Genomic DNA, 17,694 nt, shown 5'->3' on the forward strand with positions numbered 1-17,694 from the left:
AGGTTTCACCTTTTCCTTTGGCACAGGTTCAGGTTTCACCTTTTCCTTTGGCCCAGGTTCAGGCTTCACCTTTTCCTTTGGCCCAGGTTCAGGCTTCACCTTTTCCTTTGACACAGGTTCAGGCTTCAGCTTTTCCTTTGGCACAGGTTCAGGTTTCACCTTTTCCTTTGGCACAGGTTCAGGTTTCGCCTTTTCCTTTGGCACAGGTTCAGGTTTCGCCTTTTCCTTTGGCACAGGTTCAGGTTTCGCCTTTTCCTTTGGCACAGGTTCAGGCTTCACCTTTTCCTTTGGCGCAGATTCAGGTTTCACCTTTTCCTTTGGCACAGGTTCAGGTTTCACCTTTTCCTTTGGCACAGGTTCAGGTTTCACCTTTTCCTTTGGCACAGGTTCAGGCTTCACCTTTTCCTTTGGCACAGGTTTCACCTTTTCCTTTGGCACAGGTTCAGGTTTCGCCTTTTCCTTTGGCACAGGTTCAGGTTTCGCCTTTTCCTTTGGCACAGGTTCAGGTTTCACCTTTTCCTTTGGCACAGGTTCACGTTTCACCTTTTCCTTTATCACAGGTTCAGGTTTCACCTTTTCCTTTGGCACAGGTTCAGGTTTCGCCTTTTCCTTTGGCACAGGTTCAGGTTTTGCCTTTTCCTTTACAACTGGTTCAGGTTTAGCCTTTTCTTTTACAACTGGTTCAGGTTTTGCCTTTTCTTTGGGAACAGGTTCAGGTTTGACCTTTTCTTTGGGAACAGGTTCAGGTTTTGCCTTTTCCTTTACAGCTGGTTCAGGTTTGGCCTTCTCTTTGGGAACAGGTTCAGGTTTAGCCTTTTCTTTTACAACTGGTTCAGGTTTTGCCTTTTCTTTGGGAACAGGTTCAGGTTTCGCCTTTTCTTTGGGAACAGGTTCAGGTTTGGCCTTTTCTTTGGGAACAGGTTCAGGTTTGACCTTTTCTTTGGGAACAGGTTCAGGTTTTGCCTTTTCCTTTACAGCTGGTTCAGGTTTGGCCTTCTCTTTGGGAACAGGTTCAGATTTGGCCTTTTCTTTGGGAACAGGTTCAGGTTTGGCCTTTTCTTTGGGAACAGGTTCAGGTTTGACCTTTTCTTTGGGAACAGGTTCAGGTTTTGCCTTTTCCTTTACAGCTGGTTCAGGTTTGGCCTTCTCTTTGGGAACAGGTTCAGGTTTTGCCTTTACCTCTGGTTCAGGTTTTGCTTTTGCCTTTACAGCTGGTTCAGGTTTGGCCTTCTCTTTGGGAACAGGTTCAGGTTTTGCTTTTTCCTTTACAGCTGGTTCAGGTTTAGCCTCTGGTTCAGGTTTTGCTTTTGCCTTTACAGCTGGTTCAGGTTTAGCCTTCTCTTTAGGAAGTAGTTCAGGTTTTGCCTTTTCCTTTATAACTGGCTTGGGTTTTGCCTTTTCCTTTACAGCTGGTTCAGGTTTGGCCTTCTCTTTGGGAACTGGTTCAGGTTTTGCCTTTGCCTTTACCACTGGTTCAAGTTTTGCCTTTTCCTTTATAACTGGCTTGGGTTTTGCCTTTTCCTTTACAGCTGGTTCAGGTTTGGCCTTCTCTTTGGGAACTGGTTCAGGTTTTGCTTTTGCCTTTACCACTGGTTCAGGTTTTGCCTTTTCCTTTGGTACTGGTTCAGGTTTTGCCTTTTCCTTTACAGCTGGCTCAGGTTTAGCTTTTTCCTTAGGAGTTGGTTCTGGTTTTGCCTTTTCCTTTACAACTGGTTCAGGTTTGGCCTTCTCTTTAGGAACAGGTTCAGATTTTGCCTTTTCCTTTGGCACAGGTTCAGGTTTTGCTTTTTCCTTTACAACTGTTTCAGGTTTCACCTTTTCTTTAGGAAGAGGTTCAGGCTTTACCTTTTCCTTTACCACTGGTTCAGGTTCTGCAAAAGGTGAAATATATCAGTTGAAATATGTATCAGTTAATAACTTATTTGTTAATTTAATTAGAAAAATTAGTTAATAAGAATTAACACATTTCATGAATAACAATGTTCAGCAACACATCAAGTACTTTTACTGAATATAAAATACTGAGTATAAGATTTAAACCTTGTTTTGTGTTTTCACTTCCCCAAATGTACTTTATTACCCAAGGCGTATGTAGCATCCAAATTTTGATTTTGAATTAATTCTTTAATATTGCACTAAAGCTATACCTTTTACATTGCTTACATTTGAGGTCAAAGATCTTTAAGTATTTTCTGTAAATACATGCTAAAACTGTATCTCCAGGTCTTTATTCTGAGCATAATATGTGGCATCCATAATCCAGCATTGCATGCATGCCCATAAAGGGTTATTATAATTTGCTGCAACATCTGTTGTCCAAATGTCCCACCCCAGTGCTCAGATACACAAGCCTACCTTAGACCCATTTAACTTGAGTCCTAAAATAAGGGTGGAACTGTAGTTAAAGAAAATATTTGGGGCAGCAATTGACTTTTAATGTTATAACCCCAGAAATAATAAATAAATCAGATTTAGCCATCAAACTGTCTAGATCAAGGAGTAATAACTGTTTACATTTAATACACGTATTCTTGTCTTATTTCTAGAAGTAGTTGTTATCTTGGTTGGTAGCATATACAACATTAAATGAAACTACCTTGCTTTGGCTCAGCTTTTGCCTTTTCTTTAGGAACAGGTTCAGGTTTCGCCTTTTCTATAGGAACAGGTTCAGGTTTTGCCTTTTCTTTAGGAACAGGTTCAGGTTTTGCCTTTTCTTTTGGAACAGGTTCAGGTTTTGCCTTTTCTTTAGGAACAGGTTCAGGCTTTTCCTTTTCTTTAGGAACAGATTCAGGCTTTTCCTTTTCTTTTGGAGCCGGTTCAGGTTTTGCCTTTTCTTTAGGAACAGGTACAGGTTTAGCCTTAGGAGCTGGTTTAGGCTTTTCCTTTTCCTTTGGAACAGGTTCAGGTTTAGCCTTTTCTTTTGGAACAGGTTCAGGCTTTTCCTTTTCTTTAGGAACAGGTTCAGGTTTAGCCTTTTCTTTAGGAACAGGTTCAGGTTTTGCCTTTTCTTTTGGAACAGGTTCAGGCTTTTCCTTTTCTTTAGGAACAGGTTCAGGCTTTTCCTTTTCTTTAGGAACAGGTTCAGGCTTTTCCTTTGGAACAGGTTCAGGCTTTGCCTTTTCTTTTGGAACAGGTTCAGGCTTTTCCTTTTCTTTGGGAACAGGTTCAGGTTTTTCCTTAGGAGCTGGTTTAGGCTTTTCCTTTTCTTTGGGAACAGGTTCAGGCTTTGCCTTTTCTTTTGGAACAGGTTCAGGTTTTGCCTTTTCTTTTGGAACAGGTTCAGGTTTTGCCTTTTCTTTAGGAACAGGTTCAGGCTTTGCCTTTTCTTTAGGAACAGGTTCAGGCTTTGCCTTTTCTTTTGGAACAGGTTCAGGTTTTGCCTTTTCTTTAGGAACAGGTTCAGGCTTTGCCTTTTCTTTAGGTACAGGTTCAGGCTTTTCCTTTTCTTTTGGAACAGGTTCAGGCTTTGCTTTTTCTTTTGGAACAGGTTCAGGTTTTGCCTTTTCTTTAGGAACAGGTTCAGGCTTTGCCTTTTCTTTTGGAACAGGTTCAGGCTTTGCCTTTTCTTTAGGAACAGGTTCATGCTTTTCCTTTTCTTTAGGAACAGGTTCAGGTTTTACCTTTTCTTTAGGAACAGGTTCAGGCTTTGCCTTTTCTTTAGGAACAGGTTCAGGTTTTGCCTTTTCTTTAGGAACAGGTTCAGGCTTTGCCTTTTCTTTTGGAACAGGTTCAGGTTTTGCCTTTTCTTTAGGAACAGGTTCAGGCTTTTCCTTTTCTTTTGGAACAGGTTCAGGTTTTGCCTTTTCTTTAGGAACAGGTTCAGGTTTAGCCTTTTCTTTAGGAACAGGTTCAGGCATTTCCTTTTCTTTTGGAACAGGTTCAGGCTTTGCTTTTTCTTTTGGAACAGGTTCAGGTATTGCCTTTTCTTTAGGAACAGGTTCATGCTTTTCCTTTTCTTTTGGAACAGGTTCAGGTTTTGCCTTTTCTTTAGGAACAGGTTCAGGCTTTGCCTTTTCTTTTGAAACAGGTTCAGGTTTTGCCTTTTCTTTAGGAACAGGTTCAGGTTTTGCCTTTTCTTTAGGAACAGGTTCAGGCTTTGCCTTTTCTTTTGGAACAGGTTCAGGTTTTGCCTTTTCTTGAGGAACAGGTTCAGGCTTTGCCTTTTCTTTAGGAACAGGTTCAGGCTTTTCCTTTTCTTTAGGAACAGGTTCAGGTTTTACCTTTTCTTTAGGAACAGGTTCAGGTTTTACCTTTTCTTTAGGAACAGGTTCAGGTTTTGCCTTTTCTTTAGGAACAGGTTCAGGCTTTTCCTTTTCTTTAGGAACAGGTTCAGGTTTAGCCTTTTCTTTTGGAACAGGTTCAGGCTTTGCTTTTTCTTTTGGAACAGGTTCAGGTTTTGCCTTTTCTTTAGGAACAGGTTCAGGCTTTTCCTTTTCTTTAGGAACAGGTTCAGGTTTTACCTTTTCTTTTGGAACAGGTTCAGGTTTTGCCTTTTCTTTAGGAACAGGTTCAGGCTTTGCCTTTTCTTTAGGAACAGGTTCAGGTTTTGCCTTTTCTTTAGGAACAGGTTCAGGTTTTGCCTTTTCTTTAGGAACAGGTTCGGGCATTTCCTTTTCTTTTGGAACAGGTTCAGGTTTTACCTTTTCTTTCGGAACAGGTTCAGGTTTTGGCTTTTCTTTCGGAACAGGTTCAGGCTTTTCCTTTTCTTTTGGAACAGGTTCAGGTTTTGGCTTTTCTTTCGGAACAGGTTCAGGCTTTTCCTTTTCTTTAGGAACAGGTTCAGGTTTTGCCTTTTCTTTAGGAACAGGTTCAGGTTTTGTCTTTTCTTTTGGAACAGGTTCAGGTTTTGCCTTTTCTTTAGGGACAGGTTCAGGTTTTGCCTTTTCTTTAGGAACAGGTTCAGGTTTTACCTTTTCTTTAGGAACAGGTTCAGGTTTTGTCTTTTCTTTTGGAACAGGTTCAGGTTTTGTCTTTTCTTTTGGAGTCAGTTCAGGTTTTGGCTTTTCTTTTGGAATTGGTTTAGGCTTTGCCTTGTCATTTGGAGCTTTTTCAGATATTACCTTTTCCTTTGCAATAGGTTCCGGTTTTGCCTTTACCTCTGTAACAGGTTCAGGTTTCACCTTTTCCTTTGTAGCTGGTTTAGGTTTTGCCTTTTCCTTTGAAACAAGTTCAGGTTTCTTCTTTTCCTTTATAACAGGTTCCGGTTTTGCCTTTACCTTTGGAACAGGTTCAGGTTTCGCCTTTTCCTTTGGAACAGGTTCAGGTTTCACCTTTTCCTTTGAAACAAGTTCAGGTTTCTCCTTTTCCTTTGGAACAGGTTCAGGTTTCTTCTTTTCCTTTGGAGCTTGTTCAGGTTTCGCCTTTTCCTTTAGAGCTGGTTCAGGTTTTGCCTTTTCCTTTGGAACAGGTTCAGGTTTCGCCTTTTCCTTTGGAACAGGTTCAGGTTTCACCTTTACCTTTGGAACAGGTTCAGGTTTCGCCTTTTCCTTTGGAGCTGGTTCAGGTTTCGCCTTTTCCTTTGGAGCTGGTTCAGGTTTCGCCTTTTCCTTTGGAACAGGTTCAGGTTTCTCCTTTTCCATTACAATTGGTTCAGGTTTCACCTGTTCCTTTGGAGCTGGTTCAGTTTTGACTTTTTCCTTGAAGGCTGGTTCAGGTTTTTCCTTTACCTTTAGAACTGATTCAGGCTTTTCCTTTTTCTCTGGAGCCGGTTCAGGTTTGACCTGTTCCTTTGGAGCTAGTTCAGTTTCCACCTTTTCTTTTGAATCTGGTTCAGGCTTTTTCTTTTCTTTTGAAACAAGTTCTGGTTTTGCCCTCTCTTTAGGAACAGGTTCAGGCTTTTCCTTTTCTTTTGGAACAAGTTCTGGTTTTGCCCTCTCTTTTGGAACAGGTTCAGGTTTTTCTTTTTCTCTTGAAACAGGTTTGGTGTTTGCCTTTTCCTTTGGAACTGGTTTTGTTGTTTCTTTAGAAACAGGTTCAGGTTTTGATTTTTCTTTAGGAACAACTTCAGATTCTGCCACTTCTTTAGGGACAGGTTCAGGTTTTGATTTTTCTTTTGGGACAAGTTGAGGTTTTGCCACTTCTTTGGGAGAAAGTTCAGGTTTTGCCTTTTTCTTGGGAGCAGGTTCAGATTCTGTGAAATATTAAGGATTTTTGCCTTTAAAGTCAACTTTAAACTTATTGCTTATCAATAACTGTTAATAAGCATTGTCTGCTTTATTTGCATTTGCATTATTTACAAATCTTAGGAAAATGTTCACACATTTATCTATGAGTGCGTTTACATGCACGTCATAATCTGATTACTGTGGAAAACCAGAGTTTGTAGTGCAATTTGTAGTCCAATCAATGAACTTTGTATTCCCAAGCCAATAATTAGATTTTTGCAAATGAAATCACAGAATAGGATGTGACATAAACATCACATAAAACCTAACCAGTTTCGGCTTCGCTTTAAAAGGTGTTGGCTGTGTTAAACGCTTCTCGCTTTTTTCCAGTTCCATGGTCTCTCTCCGATCTAAGAAATAGCGTAAATGTTTTATTTGACTTCCTGAGTAATCAGTTAACTGCAGTCATCCAATTATGAACGTGCATGTAAACACACTCCATATGGATAAACCTAATTAGTTCCTTATCTACTTAAAGAGATGTAAATACAATGATAAACAATTTCATTTTGTCAACTTCATTCCATGCAACTACCATTACCAACTTTTTCTTTAGGTACACTGTACCATATTGATATATGTAAACACACACACATGCATGTATATATATACAGCATACATGTGTGTATATATATACGGTAGTATGCACAACTTTGGACACTCCTAGTTTTATTTAAATTCTTTACAGTTATAAATAGTAATTTCCTGAATGGTCTGCAGCAGAGGTTTCAAAACCCTGTGTGGTTGATAACACCAAATTATAGCGGTAATTTGTAACAACTGAGTGATCTTGTGTTCTTGGATTGGTTTCTTGGTTTTTACCTGAATTATTCCTGCAAAAGTCTTCTTGTGCTATAAAAGTCATTGTCTATATTACTGCTCTGCTCCTTTAAAGTCTATCCACTGATTTACTGCGAGGGTCATGGCAAAACCTTCAGCTTGTACCGTTTTAAGTAGTCTTTGTGAATTGTGAGGTATTTAAGATCATTATCCAGCTGTGGAAGTTCTTCCTTTCTTCATCTTTAGCTTTTGTGTGGGATGGATTAGTTGGATTTAAGTAAGTAAATGATGTGGGGTTGGTTGGTTGATGCTGCAGTTGGTCTGCAGGTTTAGGTTCAGCAACAGTATGTGCTGAAAGAATGAGGTCAGCTGACTACCTAAATATACTGAATAAAGACCAGGTTATTCCATCAATGGATTTTTCTTCCCCTGATTCCAAGATGACAATGGCAGGATTCATGGTGCTGGAATTGTAAGTGGAGTGATGAAGGGAGCATGAGATTTTCATTTTCACACATGGATTGAGAGAGTTCACCACAGAGTCCAGATCTTAACCTCATTGAGAATCTTTGGGATGTGCTGGACGGAGAAGAGCTGCTTTGTGCAGTGGTCAGACTCTACCATCATCAGTGCTGCTGCAAGATCTTGGTGAAAATTAGTGAAACACTGGATTGAAATAAATCTTGTGACTTTGCAGAAGTTTATTGAAACAATGCCACAGCGAATGCGTGCTGCAATCAAAGATAAAGATGTCTTGTCTAAACAGTTGTCTGATTTTGTCCTAGAGGGGTATAAAGCCTCTGGAAAGATGGAGCTCCATCCAATACTTTTGGGATGACTTTTGGGGGTCCTTGTGATCATCCATTATCCAAAATGAGGTTCTGGTCCATGGTAACAAGATTTTCCCAAAATCTTCTCTTCTACAACATCCTAAAGGTGTTCTACTGGATAAGACCCAGTTAATCTGAAGAACCAGTGCTGAAAAGAGTTTGAAAGTCTTCTGAACTGTGATATGGTGCATAATCTTCCTGGATGTATCCATTAGAACATGGTAAACTGTGGTCATGAAGTAATGCACACGGTCAGCAGCAGTTGTTCACAGGGTTACTGTAGCATTTCTGTCAGCTCTAACAAGTCCAATTTCTGATGACCTCTTGACTTCTTCCATAAACAAGGTTGTGAATGTCTTACTTTTGTTCCTCCATTGAATTAACTTCAAAGACTGTAGTCCTGAAAAATCCCAGAAGAACAAACCAGCCCATCTGTTGCTTCCGGGTTTTTCTTCTGCCTCCATCGAATCTTCCAACTACAACTCCCATAATCCACCTCTACATGAAGCCACGGTCACTCCGCCATCTAAACCCCAATCCTGAACTGTTTGCACAGGTGACACTCACCTGTTTCCAATCCGAACTGTTTTTACATAAACCTGTTCAGTTTGCGAAGTATTGCCAACATCCCTCAAATTATATTGAGCGTTTTTACCTTTTTTTTTTGCATACTCTGAGTATGATTTTGAGTTCTGAGTAAGTTTTGTATTAATATCCTTGTTAATGCTAGTTTTTCTTGTTTTTACACATGTAAGCTTCATAGTAAGCTTATAGTAAATTTTATGTTAGATACTAAAATGTTGTACTTAAGTAAAGTTACAAAATCATGAGAAAAAGTTGCACATTTTATAAGCATTCCTACCTTTCTTAACTGGTACACTTTCTGCCTTTTCTTTGAAAATCTCAGCCTCTGAAACATTCAAAATAAAGCTAGTTATTGCTAAGAAATGTTTCAGATTCTTTAACAAAATTTAATAACCATGCATACCTTTTACCGGGGCTGGTTTAACCTTCTTTTTGGGAGCTTCAGCTTCTGAAATAATAATTAAGGTGTTTCTTTTATAAAGTATTTCTACATTTATACACACACACACTCACAAAAACACACACAAACACACACACCACACACATAAATAGATAAAGTGTATTCTTACCTTTCTTTACTGGTTCAGCTTTCCCTGTGATGACCTTTATCTCTGAAATACACAGAAAGCAAGACACCCCCCTCAGTTTAGTTTTATTAGAAATAATATTTATATGTTCATTACAATATAATTCCAATATCGAACAATATATGAATATATGAGCTGTCTGTGTATTCTGACAGGTTCTACAGGGAGGGCATATAAGGTATAAATATATATAAGGTATATACGATGTACTGTAATACCTTTGACTGTGGCATTAACCACGCCTTCCACCAGTTCAGCCTCTGCAGAAACAGAACATTAAAATGTATAATTTTACTGAACAAACATTTTAATCCACTTCACAAATCATAAACTAAAGATACAGACAAACAGGCAGACAAATAGAAAGAGAGACAGAAAACAAACAGACAGACAGGTACATAACCAGACAAAAAGAAAAAGAGAAAAAAAAAGCAGACAGAAAGAGAGATCAGCAGAGAGATAGAAAGACAAATCTGCAGACAGATAGAAAGAGAGACAGAAGGACAAACAGACAGACAGGTAGAAAGAGAGGCAGAAAGACAAATAGGCAGACAGAAAGAAAGATAGAAAGACAAATCTGCAGACAGATAGAAAGAGTGACAGAAAGACAAATAGACAGACAGGTAGAAAGAGAGACAAAAAACAGAAAGAAAGACAAATCTGCAGATAGAAAGAGGGACAGAAACACAAATAGGCAGACAGGTAGAAAGACAAATCTGCAAACGGATAGAAGGAGAGATAGAAAAGAGACAATACACAGACAGATAGAAAGAAAGACAGAAAGACAAATAGACAGATACACAGAAAGACAAATCTACAGTTAGAAAGAGAGACACAAAGACAACTAGGCAGACAGACAGAAAGCAGAAAGACAAATAGGCAGACAGATAGAAAGACAGGAAAAAAGACAAATAGGCAGACAGACAGAAATAAAGAGAGACAGAAAGACAAACTGACAAATAAATAAATAAATAAATAGATGCTCTTTGTTAACCCAGGGTTAAAATTCTCACCTTTAGGTTTCAGCAGTATGCTTATGTCCTCTTCAGGCTTTTCCTTCTTCAACTCTTCTTTGTCTTTCTCTTTTTCTGTTTTCTTCTCTTTCTTTGCTTTTCGTTCCTGCTGTTTTGTTTTCTCTGCTCTCAGTTCTGGAGGAAGAGAGGGGCGGGGGTTAGAGAATCAGGACTTTACGTATTGTGCATTTTAAAAGTTTTGCAGTAGATTTGCAGCGCAGCTTGTGCAAGGCCCTTACAGACCATACCCATCTGAAACCCACCCAGGTGAGTCCCACATGGGAAAGAGTGAAATAAATGCATTACCTTGAAGGACTCTGAAGACCTCCTCCCTGGCTTTCTTCTCTCTGGCAATCCTGTCTTGCTCTAGAACTGAAAGTTTTGAGTGATATTTACGTTACAGTTACTCCACTTAAACAACATGCTTGTATAGGCCTTTCATGATAATAACATTATTGATTTATTGTACTATAATGTAACATATGGACATGAATCAGCTGACTTTTTAATATTTTAGTTTGATTTTACCAGACACAGCAAGTTCAATAATGAGTTAATATGTTGACTTCACTACTAGAGGTTTTGTTTTATTCACACTTATATACAGCTCTGAAAAAAATAAGAGACTACTTAAAAATGAGAAGTTTCTTTGATTTTACCAAATTAAAAACCTCTAGAATATAATCAAGAGAAAGACTGCTGATCATAATCCATCAAACCACCAAACTGAACTGCTTGAATTTTTGCACCAGGACTGGCATAAAGAGTTGTTCCACCAAATATTGATTTCTGAATCTTGAGTTTTCAATATTTTAATTTGAAATTTGGGAGAAATGTCTGTAGTTTATAGAATAAAACAACAATGTTCATTTTACTCAAACATAAACCTATAAATAGCAAAATACTGATTAAAAAATTGGAGTGGTCTCTTAATTGTATTAGCTGTATATATTAAAATTCCATTATCCAAATACTCTTAATAATTAGATATCCATTGCTCTTTAAAATGCTGTAGCTGAGTGAATTATTATTCTATTATATTACAATTTAATCAGTGGCATACAGTATAGCAGTCTTATGGCAATCTAAAGTGACAATGATATTGTTTTTTTTAGTTTTTTTATTTTAATGATTGAATTTTCGTGTTTTTTTTTAAGTTGATGTTAAAGTTTCCATATAAATTGTGTGCATTCACTTTGTAAAAGTGATAGCATTAATTAAAAGACCAATTTTAAAAAGTTTATGGATCAGACTCTGGAGTGGTGGAGCACTGTTCTACAGTGCAGCGATAACTGCACTAATATGACCTTTACAGAACAGTCGTCAAATGAAAGCCTTTCCTGCAAATAAAAAACACAAAAATCATGCATTCTGATGCATTCTGGGAGCCCATGTGCAAAATGTTATGAAAAGAACACCTCTCCAACTGTTAAGCTTTGAGATTGTCCTCTACTCTACCTATCCAGAGAGAGCATGGCCAACTGTACTCTCTCTGACTCTGGCTGCTGCTGGTGAACGACCCAGCATGACCCAGGAGTTTTATCTTATGATCCTCTGGGCATAGTGTCAGCGTCTTATTCTACTTATTCTACTTATTTCTAAAACATTTTTAACGATTTGTTTGTGCATTTTTACAGCGTTATTTTCTTTGCTGAAAAAAATGTAATTTATTTATTTATTTATTTTTTTTTTTATCCATGCATCCCAACAACATACTTGCTAATGGTGCAAGAAAACAACAAGAACATTAAAGCACACAAAATTACAGCATTATCATTTTGTTAAAATAAACAGTATGACATAAAAGCAAATTAATGGAAAGAACATAAATTTAAGATGGTTTTGGAACTCAAAGACCTTTACGGAAAGTTTTCCAGACAGGGATTAAGCCAATGTCCTTATTAGCAAGTCAGTTCTACTCGTAAGACCATCCTTCTCTCAGTTTCAATGGGGAGAGACCAAGATACTCTAAACTGAAGGTCTTATTACCATTTCTACAACAAATTTTACATCTTTGATAAAATCTAATGAAAAAAATCCTGATCAGTTTGTAGCTTTGGCTCCATAATGAACAATAAAACATGATTTTTAAGCTCATACTGGCTACTGCACTTGCGCTGATCTCCTTTTTTAAGTAGGAGCTTCCTCACCAGAACACGTATGTCCATTCTCTCAGCATAAGCAGAAAGCTGATTGGCTCTTTTTGTTGATTGGTGGGACTTTATTCTTAAGAAGGATGCTGGGGTTGAGCATTACAAGAGCTAGTGTTGCATGGTATTGGGAAACTTTTACATTGAAGTTGTTCTTTTTTCGACGATATATATCATGATATTAAACAATGCAGGGCCCATAACATCACCAGCCCCGCCCCCACCCGTGCGCTATCTCGCGTCCGGACCAATCAAGAGCTGAGTCAGCCCAGAGCTCAACTCAAAACCCGAGGAAAACAGCAAAACAGCAGTAATCGGCCCTTTAATCAGGCATTTAAATGGCTTTTTAAAAGGTAAATAAGAGCGTTTGTTTTTCTGGGATTAAAAGCGTGAATTCAGCTGTAACTGGAAATATCTGCTCAAATTCGCAAAACTGTGCTGGACTGAGATGTACAGCTTTCCACGCGTACTCACGTTTACAAGCACGTGCCCAACCATGTGGATGGAGGCCATGCGTGAGGTTATCTCGTGTTTAGTCCTCATGCTTTTTGCACTTCTCAGGCAGAGGCAGCCTGTCACTCACACAGACACAGACACAGCACTGTGTATCTACTTCTAGTGTGAAAAATGATGCCTTAAGTGACATTGCATGACGATGCTTAAACGATATATCGTGCAGCCCTAACTAGAACTCTCCTCATAAACACTATCTATGATTAAACATAGTCTTGAGTCTTGGACTGCACAGCATTTTTAATAGAGATTTTTCCACTAAAAGAAAAATGTAGTCTACGACTAGGCTTATTCCCCATCTAGGAAACCGTCCACTTAGTTTTTAACAATAAATTTTAAAGATGTTTGTTCAGACAATCAATGAAATACATTGGGAATGAACACGTAATATTTGTCAAACAACCCACAGTGATTAAAGAAATACTTTATACCTTTGGCGTTCTCTTTAAGAAGATGTTCTTCTTGGTCATCTGCTTGATCAAGAAGCTTCTTGTCTTCAGCTTTGGCCATTGCTCTTTGTCGTAGATGGTCACTTTTGATTGTACGCCTCTTACACTCATTGTTGTTATTATTTTCATCATAGCCAGTTCTAATATTTAAGTGTCCCAACAGAAACTCAACGTTCTCTTTATAAACACTGAATTCTGTGTCTTCTGAAGCTCTCATCCATTTATCTTGGCTATTTTTATCAGTGCTTTCTTCTTTCCTGATTGCAAACTGCCCATCTTGTGCCTTTGATTGGTCCTTTGATTCTTTACTGTCTTCATAATTGGCTTCTTTGTCGTCTTTCACAGGATGCTCAAACAACACACCACTTTTAATCTCAGTTTCATCAAGATTAAGAGTTGCATTACGAGGTTCTTCTTCAAGAACGGCTTCTGGGAAAGAAACAATTTGGATTTGATCTTGAACAGTGGTGTCTGCACTGGTTTCATTAGATTTTATTGGTTCCTCATCATCGATAAAAGCTTCAGATGTGAGCTCCTCTACATTGCTCACTTCACTGTGGCCTCCATCAGTGGTTTCTGTAGTGGTTTCAGATGATTCTGTTGGTTCTTCTTCATTTAGAATATCCAGAACATCAGATACACCAACAGTTTCAGTTGTGTCATCATCAAAAATCACATCAGTCATTTCAAGTAATTTTACTTCACCTACTTCACCCACGACTTCAGACAATTCCTCAATAGTTTCGGACATGGCCTCTTTAGATATGACATCAAGTAATGAGTTCATTTTGTCTGTTATGACCACAGAATCATCTTCACCAAGTTTAGTGTCTTCCTCCATATTCATAATCTTAATAACATCTTCGCCAGGTTTAGCATCTTCCTTCTTATCTATAATCTCGATAGCATCTTCACTAAATTTAGCATCTTCTTCCTCATCCATAATCACAATAACATCTTCACCAGGTGTAGTGTCCTCCTCAATAACATCTTCACCAGGTGTAGCGTCTTCCTTCTTATCCATAACCTCAATAACATCTTCACCAGGTGTAGTGTCCTCTTCAATAACATCTTCACCAGGTGTAGTGTCCTCTTTAATAACATCTTCACCAGGTGTAGTGTCCTCTTTAATAACATCTTCACCAGGTGTAGAGTCCTCTTTAATAACATCTTCACCAGGTTTAGCATCTTCCTCCTCATCCATAATCTCAATAACATCTTCACCAGGTGTAGTGTCCTCCTCAATAACATCTTCACCAGGTTTAGCGTCTTCCTTCTTATCCATAACCTCAATAACATCTTCACCAGGTGTAGTGTCCTCTTCAATAACATCTTCACCAGGTGTAGTGTCCTCATTAATAACATCTTCACCAGGTGTAGTGTCCTCCTCAATTTCATCTTCACCAGGTGTAGTGTCCTCCTCAATATCATCTTCACCAGGTGTAGTGTCCTCCTCAATAATATCTTCACCAGTTGTAGCATATTCCTCCTCATCCATAACCTCAATATCATCTTCAGAATCTTCCATAATATCTTCAGAAGGCATCTCATCAAGTGAATCTATCTGGTCTAAAGCTTTTGCTCCAGGAGCTTCTGCTTGTCTTTGGTCCTCCACATCTTTCATATCAGCCTCCTTCGCCTCTTGTTTAGCAACAGCTTCCTTCAAAAGTCTGCTCCTCATTTCTCGGTATGCAGCTTCACGAGTTCTGCCCAACACCTCTGCAACTGTTTCATGAAGCCATTTAAACATCATGTTCTGCATTTAGTCTTAAAATTAAAGTACATTTAACACAGGTAAGAGCTACTTTCCAAAGCCTAGGCTGCAGCTGAGATGAGCTGCATTTTCTTTTATATACAGGCAAGAAATGTAGCCAATAGTCTGAGAAATTCCAAGGACACAGCTGATGTATCCTTCCAATTAACCCACAATTCCCGTGGATTGTAAAGAACGCTTCACTGGTCTATTATCACCCACTGCACTGTCCACTCTGAGTGGTAACACTCTCTTAATAGAATGTTACTGATACACTGTGACACTTTAAATCGAGGAATGTTGATTGCTTATGTAATTTATGGTACTAAATAAGCTTGCTGGTTTTTAAGCTAAAATACTAAGCTAATATAAAAGCTACAATGAACTTTACTTAGTGGTAGTACTTTACTTGCAGTATTTGCAGTAAAGACATTAGATCAAAGCAAACCTTTCTGGTGCAGCCTAGGCTTGGGAACGCAGCTAACAATTGTACCAAAAGCTTAAGGATCCATAATAATTTGTCTTCAGTTGTTTGCAAGTAATTTGGTCAACTGGTAATTGCATAAAATTGCCCAAACTTTGGAGGGCTTCTCTACAGAAACATATCTAGCATATATAAATACACAATTACTGTTAATTTAAACAATCTGTGTGTGAAAAAAACGTTGTATGTGCAAAATATTTTTTATTTATTTGTTTAATAAATAGGAATTGCAGACTTACTATCCTAAGAAAACCCATTTAAGGGTGACAGAACTTTTTGATATGGATCTACAGTTCTATACTGAATTGATGCACTATAAAAGAAAGAGGTTGAGTGCAAATCCAGCTCACATAGTACACTAATACAGTGGTGCTTGAAAAGTTGGTGAACCCTTTAGAATTTTCTATGTTTCTGCATAAATATGAACTAAAACAAGTAAGTGCTGCGAGCCAGACATTTTCCAAGCCATAATGTGACGGGCCACAAAAAAAAAAATGTGTTTATGAAAATGAAGTGTAACGGGATGGAGGGCTACAGACTAGTAGCTCTCCAGCCCAGAGGGTTGTTGAACCCAATTGCAGAACAGTTGATCTCAAAGCAGGAAAACCCAAGAAAAAAAGAATAAATAAATAAACACACTGCTCCTCAGGCGGGATTAAACCCTTGTCATCACGGTCCAGGTCCATTACACTACTGCTGCCCCGGTTAGTGAATTGGGACACGGCCAGGAAAAAACGCCCTTATTAACTTTATTTTTCTTTAACCAATCTTAGGGTAATTGTCCTGCTGCATTACCTTCTTTCTCTTGAGGTTCAGTTCATGGACAGATGTCCTGATATTTTCCTTGAGTATTTTCTAATAAAATTCAGAATTCCTTGTTCCATCAATGAAGGCAAGCCAAGCTGATACTACCACCACCATGTTTCACAGATGGGATAAGGTTTTTTATGCTTTCTGCAATCATAATACTTTTAATTTAAACCAGAAAGTTCTATTTTGGTCTCATAAATCATAAACGGCCAAGTATAACATTTTTGTCTCAACTGTTTTTTTTTTATCTACTTTTAGGATGTGAAAATCTGATGATGTTTTAGTTCATATTTATGCAGAAATATAGAAAATTCTAAAGGATTCACAAACTTTCAAGCACCACTGTAGGTCTAACAAACACAAAGTCAGACCAATTATGATTCTCTTTATGCCACTTAATCGTTCTTTATTACTTGATTCCTCTTAAAAATCTCCAAGTGGATCCGAAATACACTATCCTGACTTCAGAATATTGTATTTTTATGATTTGTGGGCAAAAATGTGCAAAAAAGACAAATCTTAGAAGATTTGTTCACTTTTTCACACTTAACATCCACAAAAGTTTTTGTAAAAAGTACAAATATTTAATTTTAATAAACAAACAAACATAATTTGAGATGAGAGACTTTGGGATTAATATTGCATGTATTCGGACCTGAGATTTAATGGTGCATGCTGGATGTTTGTTAAAAAAACGAAGAAAAAAAATATGTGAATGGAAATATAAACTCAGGGACACAAGACATTTCACGGGTTTATTATTTTATTTGGTGAATTTTTCATGCAGTGTGTAAAATCATTCCAGACAAATAGAATTAGATAGAATACAAAGTTATTTTGCATATTTTAATGCCACACTAAAAATGTAGACAGGGTTGAATGACAGGATTTTTCTTTTTAACAATATTAGAAAGACGAAAGATCATTCAGAATTTCAGGAGGTACAAAACAATCACAGATCTTCTCATAGATCTTCTGTTACTTTGTGTAAATATATATTTTTTTCATGCACAATTAGCAGCATTCACTGTTTGCATGGATTTTTGTTTATATCGGGATAAAATACAATTTGTATTTTGATGATAAAAGCACACCGGGGTCTCAAGGCCAAACTAAACTACAAGAAAGTGGGCGGGTCCTTATGTGATGTGGTGCATGCTGGGAGTTTGTTAAGAAAGGTTTTATTGAAATAATTTAGAGGGTTAAATACTTTCAGTATGCTATTATATATTGCATGCTCATTATCTGTCAGAACAACCAAATTTTCGTGTTTCAGAGGGTTTGCTCTTATTAATATTATTAATATTATTCATATTAGCATTAAATGTATGGTGAATGAAACATATACAGCTCTAGAAAAAAATAAGAGACCACTAAAATTGATGAGTTTCTTTGATTTTGCCAAATTGAAAACCTCTAGAATATAATCAAGAGAAGGATGGATGAACTGCTTGATTTTTGCACCAGGAGTAAAGCAGCATAAAGTTATCCAAAAGCAGTGTGTAAGACTGGTGGAGGAGAACATGATGCCAAGATGCATGAAAAAAAACTGTGATTAAAAACCAACCAGGGTTAT

The 17,694-nt window shown here is 37.8% G+C and overlaps 1 protein-coding gene across 50 annotated transcripts in view; it reads right to left on the bottom strand.

The window, feature by feature from the left end:
* si:ch211-266g18.10 (titin) overlaps window positions 1–17,694 on the bottom strand; it is a 56,736-nt gene that overhangs the window by 20,252 nt on the left and 18,790 nt on the right. For 48 of the 50 annotated variants that reach the window (XM_049463423.1, XM_049463422.1, XM_049463421.1 and 45 more), the window contains exons 14-28: window positions 13,054–14,796; window positions 10,266–10,331; window positions 9,960–10,094; window positions 9,165–9,206; window positions 8,929–8,970; window positions 8,763–8,807; window positions 8,637–8,684; window positions 5,354–6,130; window positions 4,688–5,233; window positions 4,221–4,657; window positions 3,908–4,010; window positions 3,578–3,877; window positions 2,597–3,397; window positions 1,449–1,871; window positions 10–1,358 (exon numbers count right to left, since the gene is read on the bottom strand). In XM_049463423.1, coding sequence (XP_049319380.1) covers window positions 10–1,358; window positions 1,449–1,871; window positions 2,597–3,397; window positions 3,578–3,877; window positions 3,908–4,010; window positions 4,221–4,657; window positions 4,688–5,233; window positions 5,354–6,130; window positions 8,637–8,684; window positions 8,763–8,807; window positions 8,929–8,970; window positions 9,165–9,206; window positions 9,960–10,094; window positions 10,266–10,331; window positions 13,054–14,796 — 6,857 coding nt within the window. The remainder of the gene's footprint in view (window positions 1–9; window positions 1,359–1,448; window positions 1,872–2,596; window positions 3,398–3,577; window positions 3,878–3,907; window positions 4,011–4,220; window positions 4,658–4,687; window positions 5,234–5,353; window positions 6,131–8,636; window positions 8,685–8,762; window positions 8,808–8,928; window positions 8,971–9,164; window positions 9,207–9,959; window positions 10,095–10,265; window positions 10,332–13,053; window positions 14,797–17,694) is intronic. The other 2 variants (XM_049463387.1, XM_049463386.1) reach the window with 1 other exon arrangement.

The sequence above is a fragment of the Astyanax mexicanus genome, chromosome 14 (genome assembly GCF_023375975.1).
Source record: "Astyanax mexicanus isolate ESR-SI-001 chromosome 14, AstMex3_surface, whole genome shotgun sequence".
In the NCBI taxonomy this organism is placed as follows: Eukaryota; Metazoa; Chordata; class Actinopteri; order Characiformes; family Acestrorhamphidae; genus Astyanax; species Astyanax mexicanus.